This window comes from Macaca mulatta, chromosome 20, assembly GCF_049350105.2.
Source record: "Macaca mulatta isolate MMU2019108-1 chromosome 20, T2T-MMU8v2.0, whole genome shotgun sequence".
Classification (NCBI taxonomy): Eukaryota; Metazoa; Chordata; class Mammalia; order Primates; family Cercopithecidae; genus Macaca; species Macaca mulatta.
This window is the reverse complement of record NC_133425.1, coordinates 70,976,509-71,003,698: the sequence shown is the minus strand read 5'-3', so window position 1 is coordinate 71,003,698 and position 27,190 is coordinate 70,976,509. Positions and strand designations below refer to the sequence as shown.

The 27,190-nt window shown below is 45.3% G+C and overlaps 2 protein-coding genes across 34 annotated transcripts in view; both read left to right on the top strand.

The window, feature by feature from the left end:
- On the top strand, positions 1-22,141 carry KARS1 (lysyl-tRNA synthetase 1). Of its 12 annotated transcripts, none has more exons than XR_013410940.1 (16): positions 25-112; positions 3,528-3,707; positions 6,253-6,412; positions 7,590-7,755; positions 11,276-11,369; positions 11,725-11,911; positions 12,019-12,144; positions 13,512-13,631; positions 15,633-15,795; positions 15,900-16,073; positions 16,249-16,334; positions 16,966-17,096; positions 17,909-18,061; positions 18,763-18,906; positions 19,482-19,562; positions 20,734-22,141. XR_013410940.1 is itself a non-coding variant. In XM_077984011.1 (16 exons), the coding sequence occupies exons 2-16, from the start codon at positions 3,562-3,564 to the stop codon at positions 20,758-20,760; spliced, it is 1,887 nt and encodes a 628-aa protein (XP_077840137.1). In that variant the 5' UTR covers positions 25-112; positions 3,528-3,561; the 3' UTR covers positions 20,761-22,141.
- The window catches only part of ADAT1 (adenosine deaminase tRNA specific 1), a 49,840-nt gene continuing 43,672 nt past the window's right edge, over positions 21,023-27,190 (top strand). For 4 of the 22 annotated variants that reach the window (XR_013410925.1, XR_013410924.1, XR_013410922.1 and 1 more), the window contains exons 1-2: positions 24,299-25,121; positions 26,806-26,995. Coding sequence is in view for 9 of the 22 variants with exons in the window: in XM_015126641.3 (XP_014982127.3) it covers positions 26,827-26,995 (169 nt within the window). In the remaining 13 variants the exon portion in view is untranslated. 22 annotated transcript variants of the gene reach the window in all.

The following is a 27,190-nucleotide window of genomic DNA, read 5'->3' as shown; positions in this document are numbered from 1 at the left end:
GGAAATTAACGTACTATCCTCCTTACATTTGGGTCGGGCCCTCCGGGAAGATGGCAGCGGTGCAGGCGGCCGAGGTGAAAGTGGATGGCAGCGAGCCGAAACTGAGCAAGAAGTGAGTGTCGCTGCGAGTCTTTAAAGCCTTTGCGGTAGGAGAGCCTGGGTTGGGAAGCGCTGCGAAGTTCCCACCAAGGCTGCTGTGCCGGGGCCTTCTTGCCGGCTGTCGTGGGTATGCACATGGTGAGACTTGATGGCTGTGCGTTGCAGACCACACACCCCAGGATACCCCGGGCACGCCGGCTCCCGGTCCCCAGCCGGCACCGGCGGGGTCCTCCCTATCATACCCTTAGAGTTTAGAGACTGTGGAGGGGGAACTAGGACGAGAACTAAGAGTTATCAGGAAAGAAAAGCGAAACTTATTGCTTACCTTCATCTCCTTCCTTGTGAGAAATGCTTTCTTTTGTTGAGCCACTCAGTAAACGTGAAAGTTAAAGAAATATTAAATACCCTAGCTTTTCAGAAAGACCTTCAAAATTTTCTAGGCCTCACTAAGGTCATTCTGAACGTTATGTATTAAAAGGGATCAGTTCTAAAACTGAGTTTCGGCTCGCTGCCATCTACCCGTATGGGTTATTCATTAGATTCCTGTGAGTATTGAGTGATCAACGTCTGACAGCAGAGACCATCTTAATTAAGCCTGATACCTTTTTGTTAACCACTCCCATATCCTTGGAGTGTGTGGGTTAACATAGATAAGTCAGGATTAGCCACTCTTTAACTGGCTGTCTTATATTCTTATTAGCATTCCCCATTTGAACCACAGAACACAGGTAATTGAGTGTTTTATCATTGCTAGGAAGACAGTACATAGTACCATTCCAGACGCATACGAGAAGGCTTAATCCCCGTGGCGCGCACTTGTTATCCCAGCTACTCGGGAGACTGAGGCAGGAGAATCGCTTGAACCCAGGAGGCGGAGGTTGCAGTGAGCTGAAGTCGTGCCACAGCACTCCGGCCTGGGAGACCTGAGGTCCTTCAGGGACTGCTATGAGTGCTGCGTGAGCGAGCTCTTCTCCGTCGCCTGCCACAAGGCGTTACTGAGACAGCCAGACCCTGAATGAAAAAGAAAAGAGAAATTATGTTTCCTTTTTTTTTTTTTTTTTTTTTTGAGACAGAGTCTCACTCTGTTGCCCAGGCTGGAGTACAGTGGAACCATCTCGGCTCACTGCAACCTCCGCTGCCCGGGTTCAGGCGATTCTCATGCCTCAGCCTCCCGAGTAGCTGGGGTTACAGGCGCGTGCCACCACAGCCGGCCAATTTTTGTATTTTTAGTAGAGACATGGTTTCATCGTGTTGGGCAGGATGATCTCGAACTCCTTGCCTCGTGATCCGCCCACCTTGACCTCCCAAAGTGCTGGGATGACAGGCGTAAGCCACCGCAGCTGGCCCGATGTTTCCTTTTGTGACCCTAGATTTGTGCTTCAAATATCTTAGAAGTAAGTATTAGAGAAATGGTCTAAGTTTACAGTTTGGTAGCACCCTAATATATTGTCCTTTATTAGAGCAATCTGATGGACTTCCATAAATGTTTGGAACCTGGCCTTTGAACTACTACCTTAGAGAAAATTGACTGGACTTTAATCTGTTAAGTCAAATTTAGTTGAATGTGATGTATGTGTGATATACAGTCCTAAAGTTTAGTTCATTCTTTCAAACCACCTATGATAATAAATTACATTGAATTGAATTATAGGACTGTATATCACAGGTGAAAGCAGGGTTTCCAGTTCAGTGTTTTTAGGTAAACTGAGAAAACTGGTTAATTTCTCTTTACTGACTTTTTTTTTTTTTTTTGGAGGGAGAGTCATTGTTGCCCCGGCTGGAGTGCAGCGGTGTGATTTCAGCCCATGGCCACCTTCACCTCCCGGGTTCAAGCAATTCTGATGCTTCATCATCCCAAGTACCTGGGACTACAGGCGCATGCGGCAACACCCGGCTAAATTTTTGTATTTTAGTAGAGACAGGATTTCACCATGTTGCCCAGGCTGGTGTCAAACTCCTGAGCTCAGGTGATCCGCCCGCCTCAGCCCGAAAAAGTGTTAGGATTATAGGCATAAGCCACCACTCCCTGCTTCACTGACTTTTCTAAGATTAAATACAGCTACTACTTTTTTTTTTTTTTTTGAGACGGAGTCTGGCTCTGTCACCCAGGCTGGAGTGCAGTGGCCGGATCTCAGCTCACTGCAAACTCCGCCTCCCGGGTTCACGCCATTCTCCTGCCTCAGCCTCCCAAGTAGCTGGGACTACAGGCACCCACCACCACGCCTGGCTAATTTTTTTTTGTATTTTAGTAGAGACGGGGTTTCACCGTGTTAGCCAGGATGGTCTCGATCTCCTGACTTCACGATCCGCCGTCTCGGCCTCCCAAAGTGCTTGAGCCACCGCGCCCGGCCATAAGCTACAACTTTTTTGACCAGCTTTTCTGTACCAGGCACAATGCTAGATCTCTGCAAGCTTTCTGTCTAAATAATAACTTTGCAAGAGAAGAGTTATTGTCCATTTTTCAGATTAATAAACTGAGGCCCTGGTAATTAAATGCATTACTAAAGCGTGCATTCCTAAAATACAGTCTAGCGCTGACACAGAGCACTGGAGCAGAGATCTGAAATCAGGCCTGTGCCTCCTCAGCCCATGCTCTGTATCCTGACTGCACAGCACTACTCACGTTGTCTTACCTGTTATTGATGTCTGTTCCTCTAGTTAGCACGAACTAAGATAACTTTTTTGTGATTAACATTTCCTTCCATTTAATTGTTCTTGGACATTCCTTGGTCTGAAATCTTTAGTAAGCACCATTTTATGCCATGTATTGACTCCAAGTTTAAAAACAGATGTGCTCCCTGCCCAAGTGAAATAGCCTCCTCAGATTTATTTGAACATGGTAAAGAAGGTGATCTCTGTAATTCTGTTGCCTTCTATCATTTATAATGTATAAACATAACATAGTCTAAGGACCCTCCTGAAATTCTCCTTTCCCCTTATTCCTAGAGTTCCAGACAAGTCTTCTCTTTGATTCGTGTTTTTGTGTGACTTGCATTTATCTTTGTCTAGAGTTTGCAATTGATAGTGACAGTTTCCTCTTATTTTATATGCTTCCTATTGCCATCTTGTGGCCAAGTATTTTCTCTCCAGGTGAGAAACCACACTTCAGGGCTTCAGAAAGTACCCCACATCCTGTTCCCATATTCTAGGATGTTGTGAGCATTTTTACCTGTAAGCGATCCATTAACTTGCTGTTGGCTTTTGACCCCAGATGTGCATGTTTTTTCCATAGTCAGGACTAAGAACATTGTCAGTTACAGTTGTAGCACAGGGAGTGTTACAGGGTTGCTATCAGTTAAGAGAGTCTTAAGTTAAATGGGACTAAAAGGTAGTAGAAGCATGGTCCCCCTCCCCAACCCATAAGAGAGTTGGTTGGGTCTGTGTATACTGTCTGTCCCATCTGACACCACGTCTCTGTTTCCCGCTAGGTGGTGGTAATCATTAGTTCCAGGGTGTTCTGCCATGTTGACGCAAGCTGCTGTAAGGCTTGTTAGGGGGTCCCTGCGCAAAACCTCCTGGGCAGAGTGGGGTCACAGGGAACTGCGACTGGGTCAACTTGCTCCTTTCACAGCGCCTCACAAGGACAAGCCATTATCTGATCAAAGAAGGTTGGTGCCCATTACCTTCTTTATTGCTCTGGAAGCAAAAATTCTTTCCTTACTTGGTTCATTATCTGTTAAGCCTCTGGCTAAGTCTTTGGACTTGTTGCTAAGGAAACAAGGAACCCTAATACCAAAACCAATAGTCCTTTCTCATTTCCTCTTTAATAAATTCAAATCATCTCTCCTTAGAGTCTTGAGATGACATGTGGATCTTATTCTAGAACAGTGCTGAGTACAAAACCTTTGTTTGAACAAATAATTTCTAATGCCAGTTATTTCCCTTTTCTGTCTTTCTGGGGTTTTGTTTGCTCTTGAGATTACTTTGGTTTCCAGTCTTAGTGCTATCCCTAGGACCTTTTTGGATTATCCTTAAGATTGATTTGATTTAAGAGGAGCACCTGGTTGAGTGGAAAACAGATTTATGTTAATTCTAGAAGAACTAGACAGCCTAGTCTTAGCAGTCCACTGACTGAATTATAGCATGATAGCACCAGCACAGTGTTTTGGAAAGGTTGTCTTTACAAATGTTATAAGACATTATACGTAGAAAAAGCTGTCAACTGTGAAACCATCAGAATCCGTTTTTCCTGTTTAAAAGGAAAGGCGCACTGCGCAGCAGCCAGGCACAGTGGCTCACGCCCGTAATCCCAACACTTTGGGAGGCCGAGACGGGCGGATCACGAGGTCAGGAGATCAAGACCATCCTGGCTAACACAGTGAAACCCCGTCTCTACTAAAAATACAAAAAGAACATTAGCTGGTCATGGTGGCGTGCACCTGTAGTGCCAGCCACTCCAGACGCTGAGGCAGGAGAATGGTGTGAACCCGGGAGGTGGAGCTTGCAGTGATCCGAGATCGCACCACTGCACTCCAGCCTGGGCAACAGAGCAAGACTCTGTCTCAATAAAAAGAGGTGAAAGATTCAAAACCTCAATTCATTTTGTTTAAGTTATTCTAAATTCTTACAGAAAATGAAGGATGTGTCCTGAAGCCAGAAAGTACGCAGGCATGACTTGGATCTTTTGCTGTGGTTCACTGTTGCAGAATATTTGATTAGTGGTTTGAAAGAATGTTCCATAAATTGTCTTTGAATAGTAAAGATAACCCTCCCTATACCCATATGTTTAGTTTCTAGGTTCAGATAGCAAATTCAGACCGTAAGAGACATGAACGTATCATACAGAACAGCTCAAAGTTGTCCACATCGCTTTGGTTTTTGAGGTTCAAGGGATTAGTATCAAGAGTTTGGATAGCAAGCGATTTAGCCAGAAATGTATTCAAATCAGTATAGTTTCTATACAGAGAGTAAAGGGTTAAGATACTGAAAGATACGTAGAAAGCTCATATTTGGTTAACTAAATACCAGGGTTAGGGTAATCCCTTTATACAAACATAATCTCAGTACACACCACAGCAACTGGTGGAGGTTGTCTATTATTATTTTCGTTTTATAGGTGAGAAGTTAATTCACTCGTCCAAGTCCCATAATTGACAAGTGTGTTGGAATTTAGTCCCAGGCAGCCTGACTACAAAGATGATGTATTATCCCCTGTACTATGCTGCTTTGCACACCGTTCTACTTTGTTGTCTAAGTCAGGCTCCAGTGGGCAAAGTGAGACTAATGCTGACAGCCATTCTTGGAGAGACTGTTGGTGGGGGAGGTCTCCTTGAGTGCTAAAGAGCCAGCTCTTCCTTACTATCATCCTAACTCATGCTTAGGGGAGGTTAGAGAGAGGAGGTGGCAGAGGGCTAGAGATGTTGCCTGATCATGTGTTAGATCTGGCATCGGAGGGGTCTGGTGGCTGACACCTGTAATCCTAGCACCTTGGGAGGCCAAGGCTGGCAGATCACTTGAGGCAAGGAGTTTGAGACCAGCCTGGCGAACATGGTGAAACCCTGTCTCTACTGAAAATACAAAAATTAGTTGAGTGTGGTGGTACACACCTGTAATCCCAGCTACTCAGGTGGCTCAGGCACGAGAATCCCTTGAAATCCGGGAGGCAGAGATTGCAGTAAGCTGATATTGTGACGGCACTCCAGCTTGGGCCACAGAGCAAAACTCTGTCTCATTTAAAAAAAAAAAAAGATCTATCACTATTGGAACTTCACGTTCTGGAGGGGATACTAAACAACTAAGATTCAGTCACCAGCCCCAAGGAGCTCCCTAACCTAATTAGCTCAAGAAAAGCCTATTCTGCTAATTTTCTAGAAAATATTTTCTCCTGTTCAAAACTAATGCATAGGATTTTCTTTGTCCTGGTAGATCTTGGTTTTAGTTGGAACCTAATGCCAAGGACCTGAGACTGGCAAGCAGAGATTGAGAGTGATCTTTCCTATCTTTGTTCTAAGCTTATTTTTCCCTTTGTGTCTTTCACATAAAGAGTTTAGTGATGAGAGACTTGAGCTGAGCTATGGGTGTGGAATTGAGGGGTATACAACTGAGAAAGAGCGTTCCTCCCAGGCGATTCGTGTTTTTGATAAGTGGCTAGGGGCAGAACGTAGAGGACTCTTCAGGCAGCTAACACATTGAACGCTTTCATCTTTCCAACAGTGAGCTGAAGAGACGCCTGAAAGCTGAGAAGAAAGTAGCAGAGAAGGAGGCAAAGCAGAAAGAGCTCAGTGAGAAACAGCTAAGCCAAGCCACTGTGGCTGCCACCAGCCTCACCACTGACAATGGTGTGGGTCCTGAGGAAGAGAGCCTGGACCCAAATGTGAGTTCCTTGGGCCACCAGCATGGCTGGGCACACGAAAGCTTCTGATGAGGCTTATGGCAGATTCTTTGGGACTGGACAGTAGGAAGGACCAGTATGCCCGAGGTCACTGCCAGGATAAGGGAGGGTCTGCCACTCCATCTGCTTAAAGGCACAGACCCTGAGTGTTTTTTATGTCAACCCCCAAAAGACATTTGGGAGAGTCCAGCATTCAAGTGAATTAACCTTCCTTGGAATTAGCTTGACCTTGAGGCCCTGGGGAAAGTGTCTCTCTAAAGATTGCCTGAGGTTTACTTTAGACCAGGGGCTGGCAAACTACATTCCACCAGCCAAATCCACTTCTCTATGCCCCCCACTTTATCCTTCCCTCCCTGGTTTTTTGTTTTTGTTTTTGAGCAAAGTCTCATTCTGTCACCCAGGCTGGAGTGCAGTGGTGCAATCTCACTGCAACCTCCGCCTCCCCAGTTCAAGCGATTCTCCTGCCTCAGCCTCCCAAGTAACTGGGATTAGAGGCACACTCCACTGCACCCAGCTAATGTTGGCCAGGCTCCTCTTGAACTCCTGGCCTCAAGTGATCCACCCACCTTGGGTTCCCTGAGTACTAAGATTACAGGTGTGAGCCACCACACCTTGCCCCTCCTTGGTTTTACTAGTAAAATTGTATTGGAACACAGCCATGTTCATTTGTTTACATATTTCTGAGGCTGCTTTCCCCCTGGAACAGCTGAGTTGAGAAGTTGCATCAGAAAAGCTTTGTGAGAAAGGCTGCTGTAGAATATTCCTTGTTTACATTCTCCAGACCCCATGCCTTGGGGAAAAATCTGATGTGTCGCTGTAGGAGAGTAGTTAAGAAGATAAGTGACTCAACTCACCATGCAAAATGTGGTCTACAAAAGTGACAAGGCCACCTATACCAATTAAAAATTAAACTTCTATTATTTTAGGCAGAACTCTGATATTTCTTTTTGTTGACTCTTGCATTTTGGAATCCTGGCCTCTGGCCACCCTGCATATTTTAAGTGCAAATCTTCATATTCATTCCTGTAATGCACAGGTCTTGGTTAAAGAAAACAATGTATTGGGGTCACTCTGGGGCAGAATACTGCCCTCTGCTAGGTGGGCCCCACTGGTCTGACTAGGTTCAACTTCTCAAGGGCTTTTTTTTTTTTTTTAACAGCAATACTTCAAAATCCGCAGCCAAGCAATTCATCAGCTGAAGGTCAATGGGGAAAATCCGTACCCACACAAGTTCCATGTTGACATCTCACTCACTGACTTCATCCAGAAATATAGTCATCTGCAGCCTGGGGATCACCTGACTGACATCACCTTAAAGGTGGCAGGTAGGAACTCTCCCTGGCAAATCACTGAACTCCCACAACAGGCAGGACCCTTCAGTAGCACAAGGGAAGGTCTGGGTTGGTCTTGTTCTCAAGTAGTCTGTGTCTGAAGCTACTTTACAAAGGACAGCGCCATTATATCTACTCACAGAAAGAAGTAGAGGATTCCCTTCATCAGCAAGAATCAGTGGTAGAAGTCTCAGGCTTCTAAGAATTCTGGTCTTTGGCCTGAGAATGCTTTGCACTGAGACAGTTTTTCTAGAACACTGCTCTTTTGGAGTTGTAGTATCTTGTATTAGATTTTCTTTTCCTAAATTTAAAAAAATCACATCTTTTCCTTGCCCTCCCCCACCAACTATCAGTTGTAGAAAATTTAGAATAGTCAAAGAAGCAAGGAAAGTTTTGATTACCCATAATCCTACCACCCAGAGAGAATTCCTGCCAGAACCTAAATGCCCAAAAGATTTCTTCTTTAAAGTGCAGTGCTTTTACTAAAGTCTTTTTTTTTTTTTTTTTTTTTTTTTTTTTTTTGAGATGTAGTGTCACTTTGTTGTCCAGGCTGGAATGCGGTGGTACCATCTTAGCTCACTGCAACCTCCACCCCCCAGGTTCAAGCGATTCTCCTGCCTCAGCCTCCCAAGTAGCTGGGATTACAGGCACCTGCCACCGCACCCGGATAAGTTTTGTATTTTTAGTAGAGATGGGGTTTCACCGTGTTGGCCAGGCTGGTCTCGAACTCCTGACATCAGGTGATCCGCCCGCCTCAGCCTCCCAAAGTGTGAGGATTGCAGGCTTGAGCCACCACACCCTGCCACTAAAATATTTCTTGATGTTAGTTATTCTAGTTTGATATTCTCAACTATGTAGTGTGCTCTGAGATCTTTTCACATGTGTGTTTTCAGATCTTTTTTTTTTAATTTTTTGTTTTTATTCTGTTTCTTTACATTTCTTTTGGGACTTTTATCTGCATACTGAATCATCTTTGATTCTTTTTGATAATTGTTACTTTGTCTCAAATCCTTTTTATCTCTTTCTTCATACTTTGATTTTTAAATTTTATCCTTCTTTTCACTTACTGTTTCTCTTGAGGCATTATTTGTTGTATTTAGTCACTATTATTTCCTTATAGCTTAGTCCTCATTTTCTGAAAGATTTTTACTTTATTTCTAATTATTTCATGTGTTATCACCTCATTTCTTAGTTTTTCTAATTCTAATTTGTGTTCTTTAATGTTTTGTGTCTTTTTTCTTAATGTCTCTCAGCTCATTGTTGAAAAGTAAGTTAGAATTTTTGCTTTTCACCATACGTTCTCACTCGTAAGTGGGAGTTGAACAATGAGAACACATGGACATAGGGAGGGGAACATCACACACTGGAGCCTGTCGGGGGTTGGGGGAAGGGGAGGGAGAGCATTAGGACAAATACCTAATGCATGTGGAGCTTAAAACCTAGATGATGGGTTGATAGGTGCAGCAAACTACCATGGCACATGTATACCCATGTAACAAACCTGCATGTCCTGCACATGTATCCCAGAACTTAAAGTAAAATTTAAAAAAAAAAAATTTTTTTTGTTGTTCTGAGCATGTCTGTCTTGAGAGCTTTTATTTTGTCTAGAGCAGTGTTATTCTCCTATCTCTCCTTTTTTAGTTTTTTAGGTAACTTTATTTTTTTTTTTTTTTATTTTTTTTTTTTTTGAGACGGAGTCTCGCTCTGTCGCCCAGGCTGGAGTGCAGTGGCCAGATCTCAGCTCACAGCAAGCTCCGCCTCCCGGGTTCACGCCATTCTCCCGCCTCAGCCTCCCGAGTAACTGGGACTACAGGCGCCCGCCACCTCGCCCGGCTAGTTTTTTGTATTTTTTAGTAGAAACGGGGTTTCACCGTGTTAGCCAGGATGGTCTCGATCTCCTGACCTCGTGATCCACCCGTCTCGGCCTCCCAAAGTGCTGGGATTACAGGCTTGAGCCACCGCGCCTGGCCAGGTAACTTTATATGGTAGATGAGCTCAGTGCTTTTATGTTGCTTACATTTACATGAAATCAGTTTTCCTGAATGTTCAAAGGAAACTAGGTTTCGTTTTTCCAACTTTAGTGAGCTCCCTCTTGTTTTTGTGACGTGTTCAGAAATACAGCAGCTTGCTTTCTGAGATTTCCCAGTCCTCATCTTCTTCCTCATCTTTTTTGGGTCTTCTCCTTTTTTTGTCTCTTTTTCCCTTGTCCCGTTCGGTTTTTTATGGTCTTGTCCTAGAAGGGAGCCTGGCTGTTGAGAGGGTTTCTGTAGGCTCTTCATTCCCTTTAGATCTTTTTTTTTTCTTGTTTGAGACAGAGTTTCACTCTTGTTTCCCAGGCTGGAGCGCAATGGCGCCATCTCAGCTCACTGCAACCTCCACCTCCCGGGTTCAAACAATTCTCCTGCGTCAGCCTCCCGAGTAGCTGGGATTACAGGCATGCACCACCATGCCCGGCTAATTTTGTATTTTTAGTAGAAACGGGGTTTCTCCATGTTGGTCAGGCTGGTCTTGAACTCCCAACCTCAAGTGATATGCCTGCCTCGACCTCCCAAAGTCTTGGGATTACAGGCGTGAGCCACAGCGCCCGGCCCCCTTTAAATCTTAACGTAGCCCTCACCTGTATGGAAATGGGCACATCCCCTCCCAGCTTCAGCTGCTTTCCTGGAGGAAAAGGTTCACATTTTCCAGCGGATACCTTTGGCCATTTGGGAGTTCTCCAGTTCTCAGATCCCTCCCATACCCCATTCCTCCCCACTGCTTTTTCCCCATGTAGAGGTCTTATGACTCTTGGTGGTTTACCTCATTGCTTATATTTGGGAGTTCTTGGCAACATCTTCCCACATCATTTTGTTGTAAATTTTGTCCATAGATTTTTCACTTTGCCTCTCTAGCTATGCTTTCTATTTTTATTTGAGGATTCAAGGAAATCCAAAAACTCTGCTGCTCCCAGCACCACCATCTTCCAGGCATCCAGTGACTTATCTTGAAAGCCAGGTCTCCCTGCATGTCTTTAACTGATCTGAATGGAGATCGTTGGCTTGAGGGAAAAGATGGGGATAAGACCTCAAGCTAAAATAAGATTGTACTGCTTGGTGTTCTGCCCTGACGAAAAAAAAAAAATGCAGGCCAGTACCGTGGCTCACGCCTGTAATCCCAGCACTTTGGGAGGCTGAGGTGGGTGGGTCACTTCAGCCCAGGAGTTCAAGACCAGCCTGGGCAACATGGTAAAACCCCCTCTGTAGTTAAAAAAAAAAAAAAAAATTAGCCAGGTGTGGTGGTGCACACCTGTAATCCCAGCTACTCAGGAGGCTGAGGTAGGAGAATCACTTAAACCTGGAAGGCGGAGGTTGCCGTGAGCCGAGATCATGCCACTGCACTCTAGCCTGGGCAACAGAGCAAGACTCTGTCTCCAAAAAAGAAATATATATATATGCAGAGGGAGCTTTTTTTGACACTGATACTGTAAAATGACTTCTGGTTCTGTAACTCAGTATTTTTGCTCTTCTTTTTCTAGGTAGGATCCATGCTAAAAGAGCTTCTGGGGGAAAGCTCATCTTCTATGATCTTCGAGGAGAGGGAGTGAAGTTGCAAGTCATGGCCAATTCCAGGTATCTCGAAATATCCAGTTATAGACTTTTCTTGGTTGGCCTAGAACAACACAGCAATAGGCTGATGTGGTCTTACTGGTATTTGAAGTTAGAGTAAGAAGGAGTCGGACATGGTTGGGGAAGACTGAGAAGAAGATAACGTGGCCACCTGGTCACCTGTAAAGTGATGACTGCCCTCAAGTTATATGACAGTAAAGTAAAGGATAGTCCTTTTTTAATAGTGGCCCCTGAATCTGAGCTGCTTCTTGGGCTCACATTAACTAGGTGTTAGCAGATGAGTGAGGGTTCCAGAGGAACCCAGTAGTCAGTGTTCATTTGAATTGTTCTTACTGAATTACATTTCCTTTTCACTCAGAAATTATAAATCAGAAGAAGAATTTATTCATATTAATAACAAACTGCGTCGGGGAGACATAATTGGAGTTCAGGGGAATCCTGGGAAAACCAAGAAGGGTGAGCTGAGCATTATTCCGTATGAGATCACACTGCTGTCTCCCTGTTTGCATATGTTACCTCATCTTCACTTTGGTCTCAAAGACAAGGTAAGCATTACTGCCTCCTAGCTGTGGCATGGCGGTGCCTTCTGTTTGTTTTATCATACCATCGAATCAGACATACCAGTGATTTCTAACTGCTTCTTTTGGTTTAGGAAACAAGGTATCGCCAGAGATACTTGGACTTGATCCTGAATGACTTCGTTAGGCAGAAATTTATCATCCGCTCTAAGATGGTCACATATATAAGAAGTTTCCTGGATGAGCTGGGATTCCTAGAGGTAGGGAGAGTTCCTTGCCTGACGTGATGAGCTGCCTTGCAATGCTTGCTGCCGCCTCTCCCTTGCCTTCCTTTTCCAAAGCGTATCCTGTGTCATGCTTAATGAGAATGTCCCCTTTCTTGCCATTGTCTCTGTTCTACCTTGTCCTGATTAGGAAGGCAGGAGCTGACTTCTAAGATAATGGACAAGGTATAGGGCCATCCACATGCTAATGATGTCACATTCAATATGTATTCAAATCATTTTGCTTTTTTGTAGCATTAAATATTTTTTGATGGTATGAGAAAAGCAAACACACATACCATAAAACAAATTCAAACAATAAATTAAATAGAAGCAAAATTGAAAGTACCCTTCCACTGCTTCCAACTAACTTCCATCCCCAAACTTGAGTTTGATATGTATCCTTCCGCACCATTTACTGGGCATATTACATACATACATGTGCGTGTTGCGGATGGAGTGCACATATGTAAACAATTTGGAGCGGTTTTATTTTTGCTTTAAATATGAGTGAAGTCACACTGTATGTATTGTGATGGACCTGCTTTTATTTCACTTAAGATATTCTGGAACTCTTTGTATGAGATAGATATATATTCTTTCTTAATGCTGCATTGTTTGTTTCAACAAGTATCTTTATACACATGTTCAAGTGTTTCTGTAGGATGGATTTCTAGAAGTAGAATAAGTCAAAGGATATAAGCAGTTAAAATTTTTTTAAACAATCAGTTGAGATAACTCACTACCTTCAGACCAGCCTAATTTTTAAATTTTTAATAAATACTACAAATTGGACTGGGCTCGCTCGGTGGCTCACGCCTGTAATCCCAGCACTTTGGGAGGCGGAGACGGGCGGATCACGAGATCAGGAGATCGAGACCATCCTGGCCAACACAGTGAAACGCTTTCTCTGCAAAAAATTAGCCAGGTGTGGTGGCAGGTGCCTGTAGTCCTAGCTGCTTGGGAGGCTGAGGCAGGAGAATAGTGTGAACCTGGGAGGCAGAGCTTGCTGTGAGCCGAGATCACGCCACTGCACTCCAGCCAGGGCAAAAGAGCAAGACTCTGTCTCAAAAAATAAATACTGCAAATTGAACTCAAGAAAGGCTATATCCATTTAGATTCTTATTTACAGCTTGTGAAAGTTCATGGTACTATATTAATGGTGTTAGGTATTAATAGAAATTGAAACACCATCGTAGAAATACTATCTGTTCTTTTTTGTCAAGCAATTGCACGTTACTGTTGAACTTACTAACATTTAGTTTGGGATATAACATGCTTAGACTATATTACATGCAAAGCATGATCTGTCCCCAAGGCCTCTGGTTATCTAAGGACTGAATGTTTCTCCCTGTCTTTTTTAGATTGAAACTCCCATGATGAACATCATCCCAGGGGGAGCTGTGGCCAAGCCTTTCATCACTTACCACAACGAGCTGGACATGAACTTATATATGAGAATTGCTCCAGAACTCTATCATAAGGTAGTCAAAAATATTACATCCTGTTCCCTTAAAGAAGCAGAAAGCTGGAAAACCATTGGCTAGACAGGTATAGTCAGAAATAAGAGGAACAGAGAGAGAGTAAAGCAGCCAAGAAGGTGTTCTGATGGGTCAGGTGTGTGGACATGAGTAACACTGCCAGAATTTCTCTACAAGATCCATAGAGCATTGCAGGGCAGAGGCTAAAGGGATTGTCTTTCCCATGTGTACAGGCACTCCTTACCTACTTTGGTTCCCCTAAAACTTTTAAGATACAGTCTTACTTGGATTGGATCTGATTTAAGTCTTTCATAGAAGAAAGAGCCTAATCTCTCTGTGGAAATTGGAAATCATACCTTCATGCCTGGCGCGGTGGCTCACACCTGTAATCCCAGCTACTTTGGGAGGCCAAGGCGGGTGGATCACTTGAGGTCAGGAGTTTGAGAGCAGCCTGGCCAACATGGTGAAACCCAGTGTCTACAAAAATACAAAAATTAGCTGGGCATGGTGGCGGGCGCCTGTAATCCCAGCTACTCGGGAGACTGAGGCAGGAGGATTGTTTGAACCCAGGAGGCAGAGGTTGCAGTGAGCCGAGATCTGCCACTGCACTCCAGTCTGGGTGACAGAATGAGACTCTGTCTCAAAGAAAACAAAAGTATCTTCAAATCGCTATAAAGATGTCTTTTCAAATTCCCAGGTAAATATCGAAGATTGTTATTCAGGATTTTTAGTTGCAGACAACAGAACCTGTTATAACTAGGTGAAGCAAAATAAAAATTTATTCAGCTCTATAGGTGAGGTATTGCTCCTCACAGGAGGGCATTAGCTGCGGGGGTCTGCCCGCAGACCCTGACCTAAACAACGGATGAATAAAACGTACACTGAAATACGGATACTCTGTTTTGCCAGTCTTGCTGAGTGACTGCTCGCACACCAAGAGAGGTTTGTCACTGCGGCTGACCACGAGCAGCTCGCACTCCAGGCATTTATTTAGTAGAGAATTAACAACAGAAGCTTTGATTAAACATATTTGTGGATAATTAACATGGTTAAGAGAGTAGTTCTAGGAATTATTAAAGCTCAGGTACTGCTGTCTAAAGTAAATACTATTAGGGGGCAGTATCTTTGGTCGACCTCCCCCCAAGAGGGCCATGTGGCTCAAAGGTTAGTTAATGGAGATAGGGTAAACAGATTTAACTGAGAAAGCCTTTGTTGTCTGTAGTATTTACCCTGTGACCTAATGCTCTAAGGTAAGAACCAGCTCCCTTCAGCCTGTTCAGTTATTACAAGCTACGTAACCTTTCAGCCTTCCAAAAGATTTGTGACTATTATAACTTCCCCAATATTTCCCTTTAATATTTCTGCCACCATCCTGAGTGAATCCCCACATACAGAAAGCTCACAGTCCCCAGGAGGATCAGAGAATCAGGCTTGTAAACTACACAACTAGGAATGATTCTGAGTCATATTAGAATGGGCTGTTCTCATGGAGAGCCCAGTGTTTTTTCCTACTAGGCACAGTTACTATAGCTCATAACCCTGGCACTAGGCACAAGTCACTGCCACTAGGACCTCTGCAATCTAAATGCTACATCTGACTGGCCCCCTTCACTAGAATGAATTCTGTGCAATACCTACATCTTCTGTTATGTAGATGTAACAGATGTAACATGCTGAAGTCTCAAGTGTATCTGACTGGTGGAGTGTGGGTCACACACCTGCAGCCTAACCCCAAGAGATGCTGCTTCCTTGGGGAGGCTCAGACTCAACGGTGGGGGATGCCCAAGACAGGAAGAGTATCTAGAATTCCTGGGCAGCCAAAAAGGAGGGGTAACTGTCCACACTACAAGGGTCTAAAGAGAGCAGGGTGCTTGGCATTTTGACTAGAGACCTGAGAGCATGCCTAATCTGTGAAAACCAAGTTATGGCTTTTGGAGACTGAAACTTCCCAGAGCTGTTAATATAAGATTAGCTGTCATGACCGTGGCCATGTGTTGCTGTTAGATTCTTGTGGTTGGTGGCATCGACCGGGTTTATGAAATTGGACGCCAGTTCCGGAATGAGGGGATTGATTTGACGCACAATCCTGAGTTCACCACCTGTGAATTCTACATGGCCTATGCAGACTATCACGATGTCATGGAAATCACAGAGAAGATGGTTTCAGGTGACTCCTGCCCTCCGTCATACTCATCGGGTGGTTTGGTATGCTGCTTTCAGAGGAGGGCTGCCTGGGTTTCATCCCTGCTAAATAACAGGTTTCTCTCCCAGGGATGGTGAAGCATATTACAGGCAGTTACAAGATCACCTACCACCCAGATGGCCCAGAGGGCCAAGCCTACGATATTGACTTCACCCCACCCTTCCGGCGAATCAGCATGATAGAAGAGCTTGAGAAAGCCCTGGGGATGAAGCTGCCAGAAACTAATCTCTTTGAAACTGAAGGTAAAGTGACAACACTCACTCCATTGTGAGTGACAGCACTTACTCCTCCTCTCTTCCTGTGCAGCTCTGAATTTGACTGGGTCAGAGCTAGAATTTCCCACACTATTCTCTTTACGTACATTTGTACTTGGCTAATGTGATGTCTCCTGCCCTAACTTGTGCGTTTGTATCCCAGAAACTCGCAAAATTCTTGATGATATCTGTGTGGCAAAAGCTGTTGAATGCCCTCCACCTCGGACCACAGCCAGGCTCCTTGACAAGGTGAGAGGCTCCGCCTTTGTTGTACATGTCCTCATCTGGTGCTGAACAGTTCCCTCTTCCCTGGGGAGAGTTCATTTCTGCACCTTCATAGGAAAACCCTAAAGAGTTTGAACAAGAGAAATAACAAACTTCGACCTGTCATACTAAGCTCTGTGCCAAATAATTTATGGTGTGATCTCTGTTAATCCTTTCCAGCTTTTAAAAAGCTATAGGGTAGGGCGGGTGCGGTGGCTCACACCTGTAATCTCAGCACTTTAGGAGGCCGAGGCGGGCGAATCACCTGAGGTCAGGAGTTTGAAACCAGCCTGGCCAACATGGTGAAACCCCGTCTCTACTAAAAATACAAAAATTAGCTGGGTGTGGTGGCGGGCACCTGTAATCCCAGCTACTCAGGAGGCTGAGGCACGAGAATCACTGGAACCGGGAGGGGGAGGTTGCAGCAGGCCGAGATCGTGCCACTGCACTCCATCCTGGGCGACAGAGCAAGACTCCATCTCAATAATAGTAATAATAATAATAAATAACTATATGATAAACCCATCTGGATGGGAGCTGAGGTCTTCTATCTGGGCTGGGATGATCAAATACTATTCAGAAATGGTGACTGACTCTGCTTTTCTTTCTCATTAAGCTTGTTGGGGAGTTCCTGGAAGTGACTTGCATCAATCCTACATTCATCTGTGATCACCCACAGATAATGAGCCCTTTGGCTAAATGGTAAGATTCCAGTTACCTATTGCTGCGTAACAGCCCCAGAACTTAGTGGTGTTAAACAACAGTTTATTGTCAAGATTTTGTGGGTTGACTGGTGGTCTTTCTGCTGGGTGGTGGTGACTAGGATAACCCAAGGGGCTTTTCTTCAACTGGGGATTCTGCCAGGGCACTTTGGTTCTCCTCCATGTGGTCACTCCACATAGGATCTTGTCCTCCAGGGCCTCTTCATGTGGCCTCTCTGGCAGCACAGCCTGGGCTTCCTTTCAGCATGGCGATTGGGCTCTGAGGAGAAGCTTCCAAAAGAACAGACCTCATTGTGCAAACACATATCAAGCCTCTGCTGATATCCCATTGGCCAAACCAAGACATGTTGCCAGCCCAGAGTCCAGGTGAAGGAGGCTACACGTGGGCATGAATACAAAAGGTGTGCTCCATTGTAACAGTCTGCCACACTGGCCTGTTAGGAAGATCATTAAACCTTCCTGGTTTCTCTCACCCTCCTCACCGTTGTACCAAACGATTTGTTGCTGAGAGTGCATGCAGGCTGCAAACTGCAATCAGTAACACTTTTGAGTCCACTAGAGTTCAATTCTTGTATTAGATGTTTGATCATTAGACCAACCTGGCCAATATGGTGAAACCCTGTCTCTACTAAAAATACAAAAATTAGCCAGGCATAGTGACATGCGCCTGTGATCCCAGCTACTCAGGGCTGAGGCAGGAGAAGCTTTTGAACCCAGGAGGCGGAGGTTGCAGTGAGCCGAGATCACACCACTGCACTCCAGCCTAGGCAACAGCGAGCCTCCATCTCAAACAAACAAAAAAAAAGAATTTAGCTCATTAGGGGCCTGTATATTCAGCCTCCCCTCTGGTCTCCTGTCCCTAGGCACCGCTCTAAAGAGGGTCTGACTGAGCGCTTTGAGCTGTTTGTCATGAAGAAAGAGATATGCAATGCCTACACTGAGCTGAATGATCCCGTGCGGCAGCGGCAGCTTTTTGAAGAACAGGCCAAGGTGAGCAAGGGGACTGTGAGCAGAGGCTGTGCCAACTCACCAGGAGATACCAGCCTTAACCCTGATCTGTGTCAGCATATACGTTCTTGGTGACTTCAGAAGAAAGCCATAGGCTTTGCTGGAGGAAGTCACATTTCAAGATGGAGACTTCACCTGGTATTGACTCTGTAGTACATAAGAGGAACTTAGTAATTAATCTCCGTATGGGAAGCATGATGTTTGGTCTTGAAAATACGCTTGCCAAACAAGAACGTTATTTTCTTAGATTGTACATGTATTGAGGTGGCTTAGGGTTGGGAGGCAGGTAAAGATGGATGGAGAAGACAAAGCCCCCACAGACTGCCTGCAGCAGGTGCTGCCAGTGAGGGCTGCTTTCAGGAAATGCAAGAAAGACCCTTGGCATTGTCACAGTCTCCAAGAATTAACCCATTTGGAGTCCCAGAACCCCAAGCAGTGGAAGTGTTTTCTTTCAGAGAAATTTGTATGTGTTCTGAGGTCGATTTCATCAGTTCTGACCTCCAGGTCTTTGAGAGAAACGGCTGCATCTTGGAGTTACTAGGAAATGAATCCCCAGCAAGTCCTGAGTGTCAGGAGCATCCCTGGAATGATGGTACTCCCACCTCGGAGCCTATTAACGTGTTCACTCACACACTGAGGTTTCCTAGAAGAAGATCACCTTTTGGTTCTCTTTCCTCTTCTAGGCCAAGGCTGCAGGTGATGATGAGGCCATGTTCATAGATGAAAACTTCTGTACTGCCCTGGAATACGGGCTGCCCCCGACAGGTGGCTTTGGCATGGGCCTTGACCGAGTCGCCATGTTTCTCACGGACTCCAACAACATCAAGGTACGTAGCAGCCCTCCACAGCGCATACTGCCCTGAAGAAACTCCATTGTGTTGCAGCCAGGGCATGGTGGGCCTGGGGGATAAAATTAAGGAAGGGATTTGGACTGGGAAGAGGAGCAGGCAGAGGAGTTCCATGCCACTCACGGGAGGGCCAGAGCCTCTGACCTTGAAGGATTTGGGTTTTTTCCTCCCAGAGGCAGAAGGAATACTAATTGTTTGCATTTCTTGAGGATCCAGGGAAGTCTCCATGCATTATTTCAGCTAATTAAGTCAGCCCAATGAGGTATAGAAACTGTTGTTTCCCATTTTTACAGATGAGGAAATCAAATTTTCATAGAAATGTGTCTATTCATCCTTTTGACATAGTGCCCTAGGCAGTGCTATGCATTTGTTCTTTGTCATCTGTAACTGAGAGGGTCTGAGTTGAAATAAAAGAACACATGTGTCTTTTCAGCTGGAATATACTAATCTCTAGATTTTGGTGGTAACAACAGAGGCAAAAGGAATGAGTAGATAGGTGTGAAAAAATGTTCAGAGTGCTTCTTAGCTTCAAAGTACATTTTTATCTCCCACAGGAAGTACTTCTGTTTCCGGCCATGAAACCCGAAGACAAGAAAGAGAATGTAGCAACCACTGATACGCTGGAAAGCACAACGGTTGGCACTTCTGTCTAGAAAATAATAATTGCAAGTTGTATAACTCAGGCGTCTTTGCATTTCTGCGAAAGATCAAGTCTGCAAGGGAATTCTTGTGTGCTGCTTTCCATTTGACACCGCAGTTCGGTTCAGCCATTAGAAGAGAGACAAGGAATTAAAATTTTCTTTTTAATCCTTGTTACCAAATAAACCATTTGTCTGTTCTCTTTACCTTTAGAATGTCAACTTTTTTTCCCAGACTGCTGGCCTAATGAATGTTTAGGATTTTACCATCTTATTTATTTAACAAATTTATATTAATGTCTGCCCTGTGCCAGGCATCATTTTAAGGGATTGGGGACACAGCAGTGAACAAAAGCCAAGTTCCTGCTTTCATGGAACTTGTATTCTTTCTTTGGGATAGGGAGGAGAAGTAGACAAACAAAAAACAAGGAAATACCTGTTCTTTCTGGTGGTGGTATATACCAAGAAGAAAAATGGAGCAGGGTAAGGGGACAGAGGTGCTATTTTAGAGGTGGAGGGAACAGTGCTACTTTATGGTGGTCAGGAAGACCTCTGCTAGGCATTTCAGTAGAGGTCTGGAGACTGAGCTGGGGAGGTCTATGGGAAAAGGCCATTCGGACCAAAGGACTATGTTTTTGAGGAATTGTAGAGGGTCTGGTGTGACTGGACAGGGATGAGTGAAGGTCAGTGAGGGGCCAGATCACGCAGGCTCCCGGAAGCCACGCAGAAATGTATGTGTTTTCTGAGGGAGATGAGATAACCATGGAAGGGTTTTGAGCAGAGGAGTGTTTTTCAAGGATTATTATAGTTTCTGTGTGGAGGACAAAGGCAAAGAAGGGAGACCAGCTGAGCAGTCACCATAGGCTGAGGAGACAGTGGCTGGGACGTGGTTGGAGCAGTGGAAATGGTCACAAGTGGTTGCACTTTGCCTGTGTTCCTGACGGCAGAAGAATTTGGTGATGGCATGTGGGTTGTGACAAAAAGAAGCCAAAAGTGATTTCACGGTTTTGGGCCTGAACAGCTAGAAGAAAGTTGCCCTCTGAAGTGCAGGTTTCAGAGGGAAGGTTGGGAGTTTGGTTTTGGACATGTTAAACTTGACATGCCTGTTAGCCAGATGGGAATAGCAGAATGTTGAGTAATGAATCTGAAGTTTTCTCATTATTTTCAGCTCCATTCAATAGAGGTAAGAATGTGACAAGGCTGTGGCTGACGGCCTGCCGTGAAAGTGGAGCCCCTGTTTCCTGACCCAGCGGGGAAGACCTTTTTTCAGATGACGGAAGACTTACCTTCTGCACCGCAGCGAAACCTGCAAGCATCCCAGTTTGGGAGCAGCCAGCCTCCTTTCACAGAGCAGGTTTCTGTTTCTGTAACTGGTAAACAACCTAAGCATTCAGAGTTACCCAGCAGAACTACCTCAGGGAGTGCGGAGCATGCTCACCCCTGCTGGCGTTTAAGCAGTACATGACCAGGTGGCATTTCGGAAGAAACATTTTCAGATGGCACATCCTCAGAAAGGGAGTGATAACTAAAACGGGACATAATAACCTCACCAAGGGAGGTGGTGGAAGGCCAAGGCCAGGTAAGGGACCAGGTTTCGGGTAATACTGTCAATGCACACCATTGAAAAAGGCTACAAGGATTGATGATGTCATCAGTGACTTTACAGAGTGGTTTAATGGAGGGCTGGAGGCAGAAGCCAGCTGTCTGGTCTTAAGGAGGCTGGGGATAGAAAGGAACTGAGGCAGCAGTAGACAACTTGTATGTGGGGGTTGGCAGGAAAAATGACCAAGAGTGTGAAAGCTAGAAGGGACATAAAGTCCCCGTTTCTTCTTCAGACAGTTGCAGGCTCACAATTTGCTAACTGCTCTGCTGGGGTGAGCAGAAACAGGCATGGTCCCAAACTTCATCAAGCATCTACATTTGTAAAGAAAATAGATATGTAATAAATCATCCTCCAAAATTGTATAAAATGGCAGCTCAGGTAAATGGTTCGAAGGAGAGGTCCATGGGGTATTGAGAAACTATAATGGCCATGGATCTAGTTAGAGGAGGTTTCTCTGAGGACATTAGATCTGAAGGGAAGAGGGCTTTCCACGGTATGGCAACAAGTGCAAAAGCCCTGTGGTAGGAAGGGACATGGAGAAGACCAGTGACAGAGTACAGAAGCCCAAAGAAATACAGCACCAGGTGAGGTGGGAAGGGGCTGACAGTGCAGTACTGTGAGCACTACTATGGGATTTTTGCATTTTAAGAGTACTGGGAAGCCAGTCGGGCATGGTGGCTCACGCCTGTAATCCCAGCACTTTGGGAGGTCAAGGCAGGTGGATCACTTGAGGTCTGGAATTCGAGACCAGACTGGCCAACCTGGTGAAACCCCGTCTCTACCAAAAACACAAAAATTAGCAAGGTGTTGTGGCATGTGCCTGTAATCCTAGCTACTTGGGAGGCTGAAGTAGGAGAATTGCTTGAACCCGGGAGGCAGAGGTTGCAGTGAGCTGAGATTGTGCCACTGTGTTACAGCCTCAGCAACAGAAGGAGACTCCATCTCATAAAAAAAAATAAAGTACTGAGAAGGCGTTCACTGAAGTATTATTTAAGCAGTGGGGTGACATCAGATTTGTGATTTGAAAAGATTAGTCTTGCTGCTCTGTGAAAAATGAATTGGAGTTAAGCAAGAAAAGGTGGAAGTTCAGAGATGAGCGTAGCAATCCAAGAGATTCTATGATAGTGACTTTTACTAGCATATTGGCATGGAAGTGGAGAGAAATGGATGGATTCAAGAGATAGGAAGTAAGATCAACAGGACTTGGTAATGGATTGCACTAAGGGGATTAAGGGAAGGGAGATAACAAGGAAGATGACTCACTTTTTAGTTGTGCAACTAGATTGCTAGTAATACAAATCTCTGAGATTAAGAACCCTAGAAGAAGGTCTTTGATACCCCTTACCCGCACTGGAATATTTCTTTAAAGACAGAAGAGGCAGTCAGTTGCAGATTAAAGATACTGGACAGGAATGAGGAGCAGTCTTTGGCCTTGGAGGAGGGCCATGGCCCATTTCCTTTGAACTAGAGAGAGGGATGGGGTTGAGCAAGTTGCATTCATTTCTGAGGGGTAACAAAGAAAAATGAATTATTTCATTTTTAGTAATAGAGGCATTCAGTTACTGAGTGACAAAGTCCCCTGAACTATCCGGACAGCTATATTACCTATTCCTGGCAATCCAAAGGTTTTTAGACCTGTCCACTACACTGTAGTAGTACTGTACTACAGTAGCCACTAGCCACATGCAACTATACAGCATCTGAAATGTGGCTGGTCCAAATTGGGATGTATTCTAAGCGTAATACACATCAGATTTTTTTAAACTTCGCATTAAAAACAGAACAGAACATAAGTGTTTTTTAAAATACAGATACTGGGCGGCCGGGCATGGTGGCTCACACCTGTAATCCCAGCACCTTGGGAGGCCAAGGCGGGCGGATCACGAGGTCAGGAGTTCGAGACCATCCTGGCTAACACGGTGAAACCCCGTCTCTACTAAAAATACAAAAAATTAGCCGGGCGTGGTGGCAAGAGCCTGTAGTCCCAGCTACTTGGGAGGCTGAGGCAGGAGAATGGCGTGAACCTGAGAGGCGGAGCTTACAGTGAGCCGAGATCGTGCCACTGCACTCCAGCCTGAGTGACAGAACAAGACTCCGTCTCAAAAATATATATATATATATATGTGTACACACACATATATATCTGATTTTTTAAACTTTGCATTTAAAACAGAAGTATTTATACACATATATGTGTGTGTGTATATATAGAGAGAGAGAAAGACAGAGAGAGAGAGAGATCGGGCGTCGTGACTCATGCTTGTAATCCCAGCACTTTGGGAGGTCGAGGCGGGCGGATCACTTGAGGTCAGGAGTTCAAGACCAGCCTAGATAACATGGCGAAACCCCATCTCTACTAAAAATAACAAAAACTAGCCGGAGTGATGGCAGGCATCTGTAATCCCAGGTTACAATCCCAGATTGCGCCACTGCAACTCCAGCCTGGGCGACAAAGCAAGACTCCATCTCAAAAACATTTTTGATTATATGTTGAAATAATACTATTTGGGATGTGTGGGTTAAATAAAATATCTGATTGTTTCTATTTTGACTTTTTTAATGAGGCTACTGGAAATTTTTTTTTCCAGTTGCAGTTCCAGACGGGGTTTCACTGTGTTAGCCAGGATGGTCTCGATCTCCTGACCTCGCGATCCGCCCATCTCGCCTGCCAAAGTACTGGGACTACAGGCTTGAGCCACCGCGCCCGGCCGGCTACTGGAAATTTTTAGATGACGTATATGACTCGAATTATGTATCTATTGGACAGTGATGTTATAGACAGAAATTCAGCCTAGTCGGGAGACCAGCTTGAACGGGGAGGCGAAAGTTGCAGTGAGCCGAGATCGCGCCTTTACACTCCAGCCTGAGCAACAGAGTGAAACTAAGTCTCAAAACAAACAAACAAAAAAAACATTCAGGGTAGTGCTGCAAGATACATCATTCTAGTTCTAGCTGAAGGCATATCTAAGCCAGCAGGTGGCTCCCATCATCCGGTTTCACGCATCCCTAGGACGCTGCCCGGGCTGCGGGACTTGAAGCGCGGGAATCTCGGCCCTGGCACCGACTCCCCGGAAAAACTACAAGGCCCGGCGTGCACTGCGCGCCTCTGGGGGTGGGAGCCGGAAGGAACTGGCGGCATGGTGACGTCACGTCCGTCTGGCAGGCGGATTCTCCTCGCTGTCTCCGAGGCGCGTGTGGTGGAGGTGGGAGGGGAACCTCAGCGAAGCAGTGGGGAGACGGGGCAGGTGCATCCGGGCTAACTTTACCGAGTCTGTTTTTGAGGGAAGAGGTTGTGAGGACCGTATCTTCTGGGACGCATTTCACGTGGGAAGGCGCTCCACGCCTGGAACTGTCAGTAGCCGGCGCGTGAAGAGCTCCTGCTGCGGGCGAGCGCGGGGCCTCTGGCCTGGCAGCCTCAGGACCTAGTGGGTCAGGCGCTCACGCTGTTCCCACTGCACGACCTCAGTGCCTTGCCTGGCGCCTCCCGTCCTGTAACTGGCCGACTTAGGGTCCCACCCGGGCTTCTCCAGCGGCCGGGAAGGGGCTCTGCTTCCGGAAGTATTAGGAAGGGAGGCAGCGTGAAGCAGGAGTCCCTTCTTCCGAGCATCGCTAAAGCCTTTTCTCCCCTGGCAGCCGATTTCCTTTTCTTTGGAAAGGACGTCAGTTTTTTCGCTTGTTGAAACTGTTCAGAGATGCGGTCTTGTGGGCAAATACGTGCCTGTTTAACTGAGCTGTTATTTTCAGCTAATAAGTTCTTCAAGTTTTTCAAGATCTAGGAGGGGGTTTAGGCTCGAATTATGATGGACCCAGTGTAGCAAAACATTTATTCATTCCAACAATTGTGCATGCCCATTCAGACTCAACTACCTGAGTGAGATGATGCCGTTCTGGGCTGCTTCGTTTTAGGGAGTCACTGTTTCTTCTGGCAACTTCTACCTGCCTTGGCTATTGAGGTTTGTGAATTGCACCTCTGGTTTAGTTTCAGGTCGATGGCCAGGTGGTCTTCATAAACTATACTGCCTTGTGATGTCTCCCTAGAAATGAGACATTCCCTTCCCTTCCAAATGAGGATTCTACGATCCCCTGTGCTTTCTTTTGACAAGGCTTGCGCTGACGCTCTGACTTTCAGGTCACCGTGTCTCACTTCTGCAAATTTTTGTTTGAAATCACTATGGTCTGATTTACCATTATGGTTCGCTACAGTAGCAAGCCTGCACATTGCGCTGCAGGGGGATTCATAGCAATACCATCTTTCAAAAGCTACCTGAACTGGGACTCAGGAAAGCCTTTTTTGTTTTTTTGAGACGGAGTCTCCCTCTGTCACCCAGCCTGGAGTGCAGTGGCACAATCTCGGCTCATTGCGACCTCCGCCTCCCGGGTTCAAGCGATTCTCCTGCTTCAGCCTCCCGAGTAGCTGGGACTACAGGCACGCCTCATCACGCCCGGCTAATTTTTGTATTTTCAGTAGAGACAGAGTTTCACCACGTTGGCCAGGCAGGTCTCGAACTCCTGACCTCAGGTGAGCCACCGCGCCCAGCCTTCAGTTTTGTTTTACAATGCTTAGCTATGTCTATCACCATACAAGCTCATTTTCTACTAAGAAGCTTTTTGTGTATTGAGTCCAAATGAGGTCAGGATGTATCCAGTGAGCATTGATAGGGCCAAGAGTGAGATTTCCCTGCAGAGTATCCTAGGGATCTGCTTGATGGTTTTTTTCTTCATGGCTTTCTATGCCCATTACAGCCCTCCCCCTTTCACCCCCACCACCAAGTAGCTAAAGGCAAGTTAACCAGGAAAATCATCAAATGTTATTTCTTGTAATAGTAATCACAGTTGACCTTAATTATGCTCAACATTGTAGCAATTGCTTTTTATAAGTATTATTTAACCCTCACAGTAACCCTAAGTATTATTTAATCTTCACAATCTAAATAGGTTAGATATTATTATTATCACTTTTTTGACAGATGAAGAAACAGACACAGCAAGGTTAAGTAGTCTATTCAGCATCGCAGTTAATTTGTGGGAAAGCCAAAATTAGAACCCAGAAAGGTTGACTCCAAAGCCCACACCCTTAAGTAGAGCTCTATGAGAACACATAACTGCTGAGAAACATCTCAGTGGGGATTTACTCGAGGGCGGTAGAGAACCACTCTGCTGTAGGGGAAAGAAGAGAAAAATAAAATGCCTGGAAAAAGAGGACAGATAAGAACATCTGCCCAGAAAGATAAACCTTATACAGTGAGGGTCTGCCCAAAGCAAGTGAGTCTGCAATCCTTTACGTGCTGTTTCCAATGAAAATTGGAGTAGTGAGGACATTTCCTTCTCGTGTCCTTTAATGTGGAGTAGAGGATGCAGACTCATTAGAAATGTATCAGATATCTAACATTAAAAAAAAAACTTGTAACAGTATTTTGGGGGATTGGTAGAATTTGAGGTTTCTTTGATCTTTCATTAAAAATGAAAAGGGGGCAGGGAGATAGGAGGAGAAAATGATCCGTAGAGTTCCAGATAGGGAAACCTCGGTCTGACTAGTTGGGCTCCATTTGAAAGACTTGAAGCATGGATATGAGAGGCTGTAGCATCAGGCACTGGTTCTCATTTCCGTACTTCTGATGGTTGTGGTTTTTGATCAAGGTCTCAGCACCAGCTCAGACCATGTGGACCGCAGATGAGATTGCTCTGCTGTGCTATGAGCACTATGGCATCAGGCTGCCCAAGAAGGGGAAGCCTGAGCCAAACCATGAGTGGACATTGTTGGCAGCTGTGGTGAAGATACAATCTCCAGCTGACCAGGACTGCGACACCCCTGATAAGCCGGCACAAGGTAAGACTTTTTCTCCTTGGCACGCTCCTCACTGTGGAAGATGAGAAAATTATACATTGCTGTACTGTGCAGGGACAGTCGTGGGTAGGGTGTGAACTACGATGTTAGGCATGTGTGCTTGTGCTCCGCTAGGTGGCACAGTACCTCTGATGGTGGGAGACCACCGTGCTGGAACCGCAGGCCTTGGTTGAGTGG

Excerpts from the sequence above, each read along its gene's own strand:
- KARS1 (XM_077984011.1), top strand. The coding sequence starts at position 3,562 with ATGTTGACGCAAGCTGCTGTAAGGCTTGTTAGGGGGTCCCTGCGCAAA. Across the intron at positions 12,145-13,511 it reads ATGAGCTGGGATTCCTAGAG|ATTGAAACTCCCATGATGAA; the intron begins GTAGGGAGAGTT and ends TGTCTTTTTTAG. Across the intron at positions 16,074-16,248 it reads TAATCTCTTTGAAACTGAAG|AAACTCGCAAAATTCTTGAT; the intron begins GTAAAGTGACAA and ends TTTGTATCCCAG.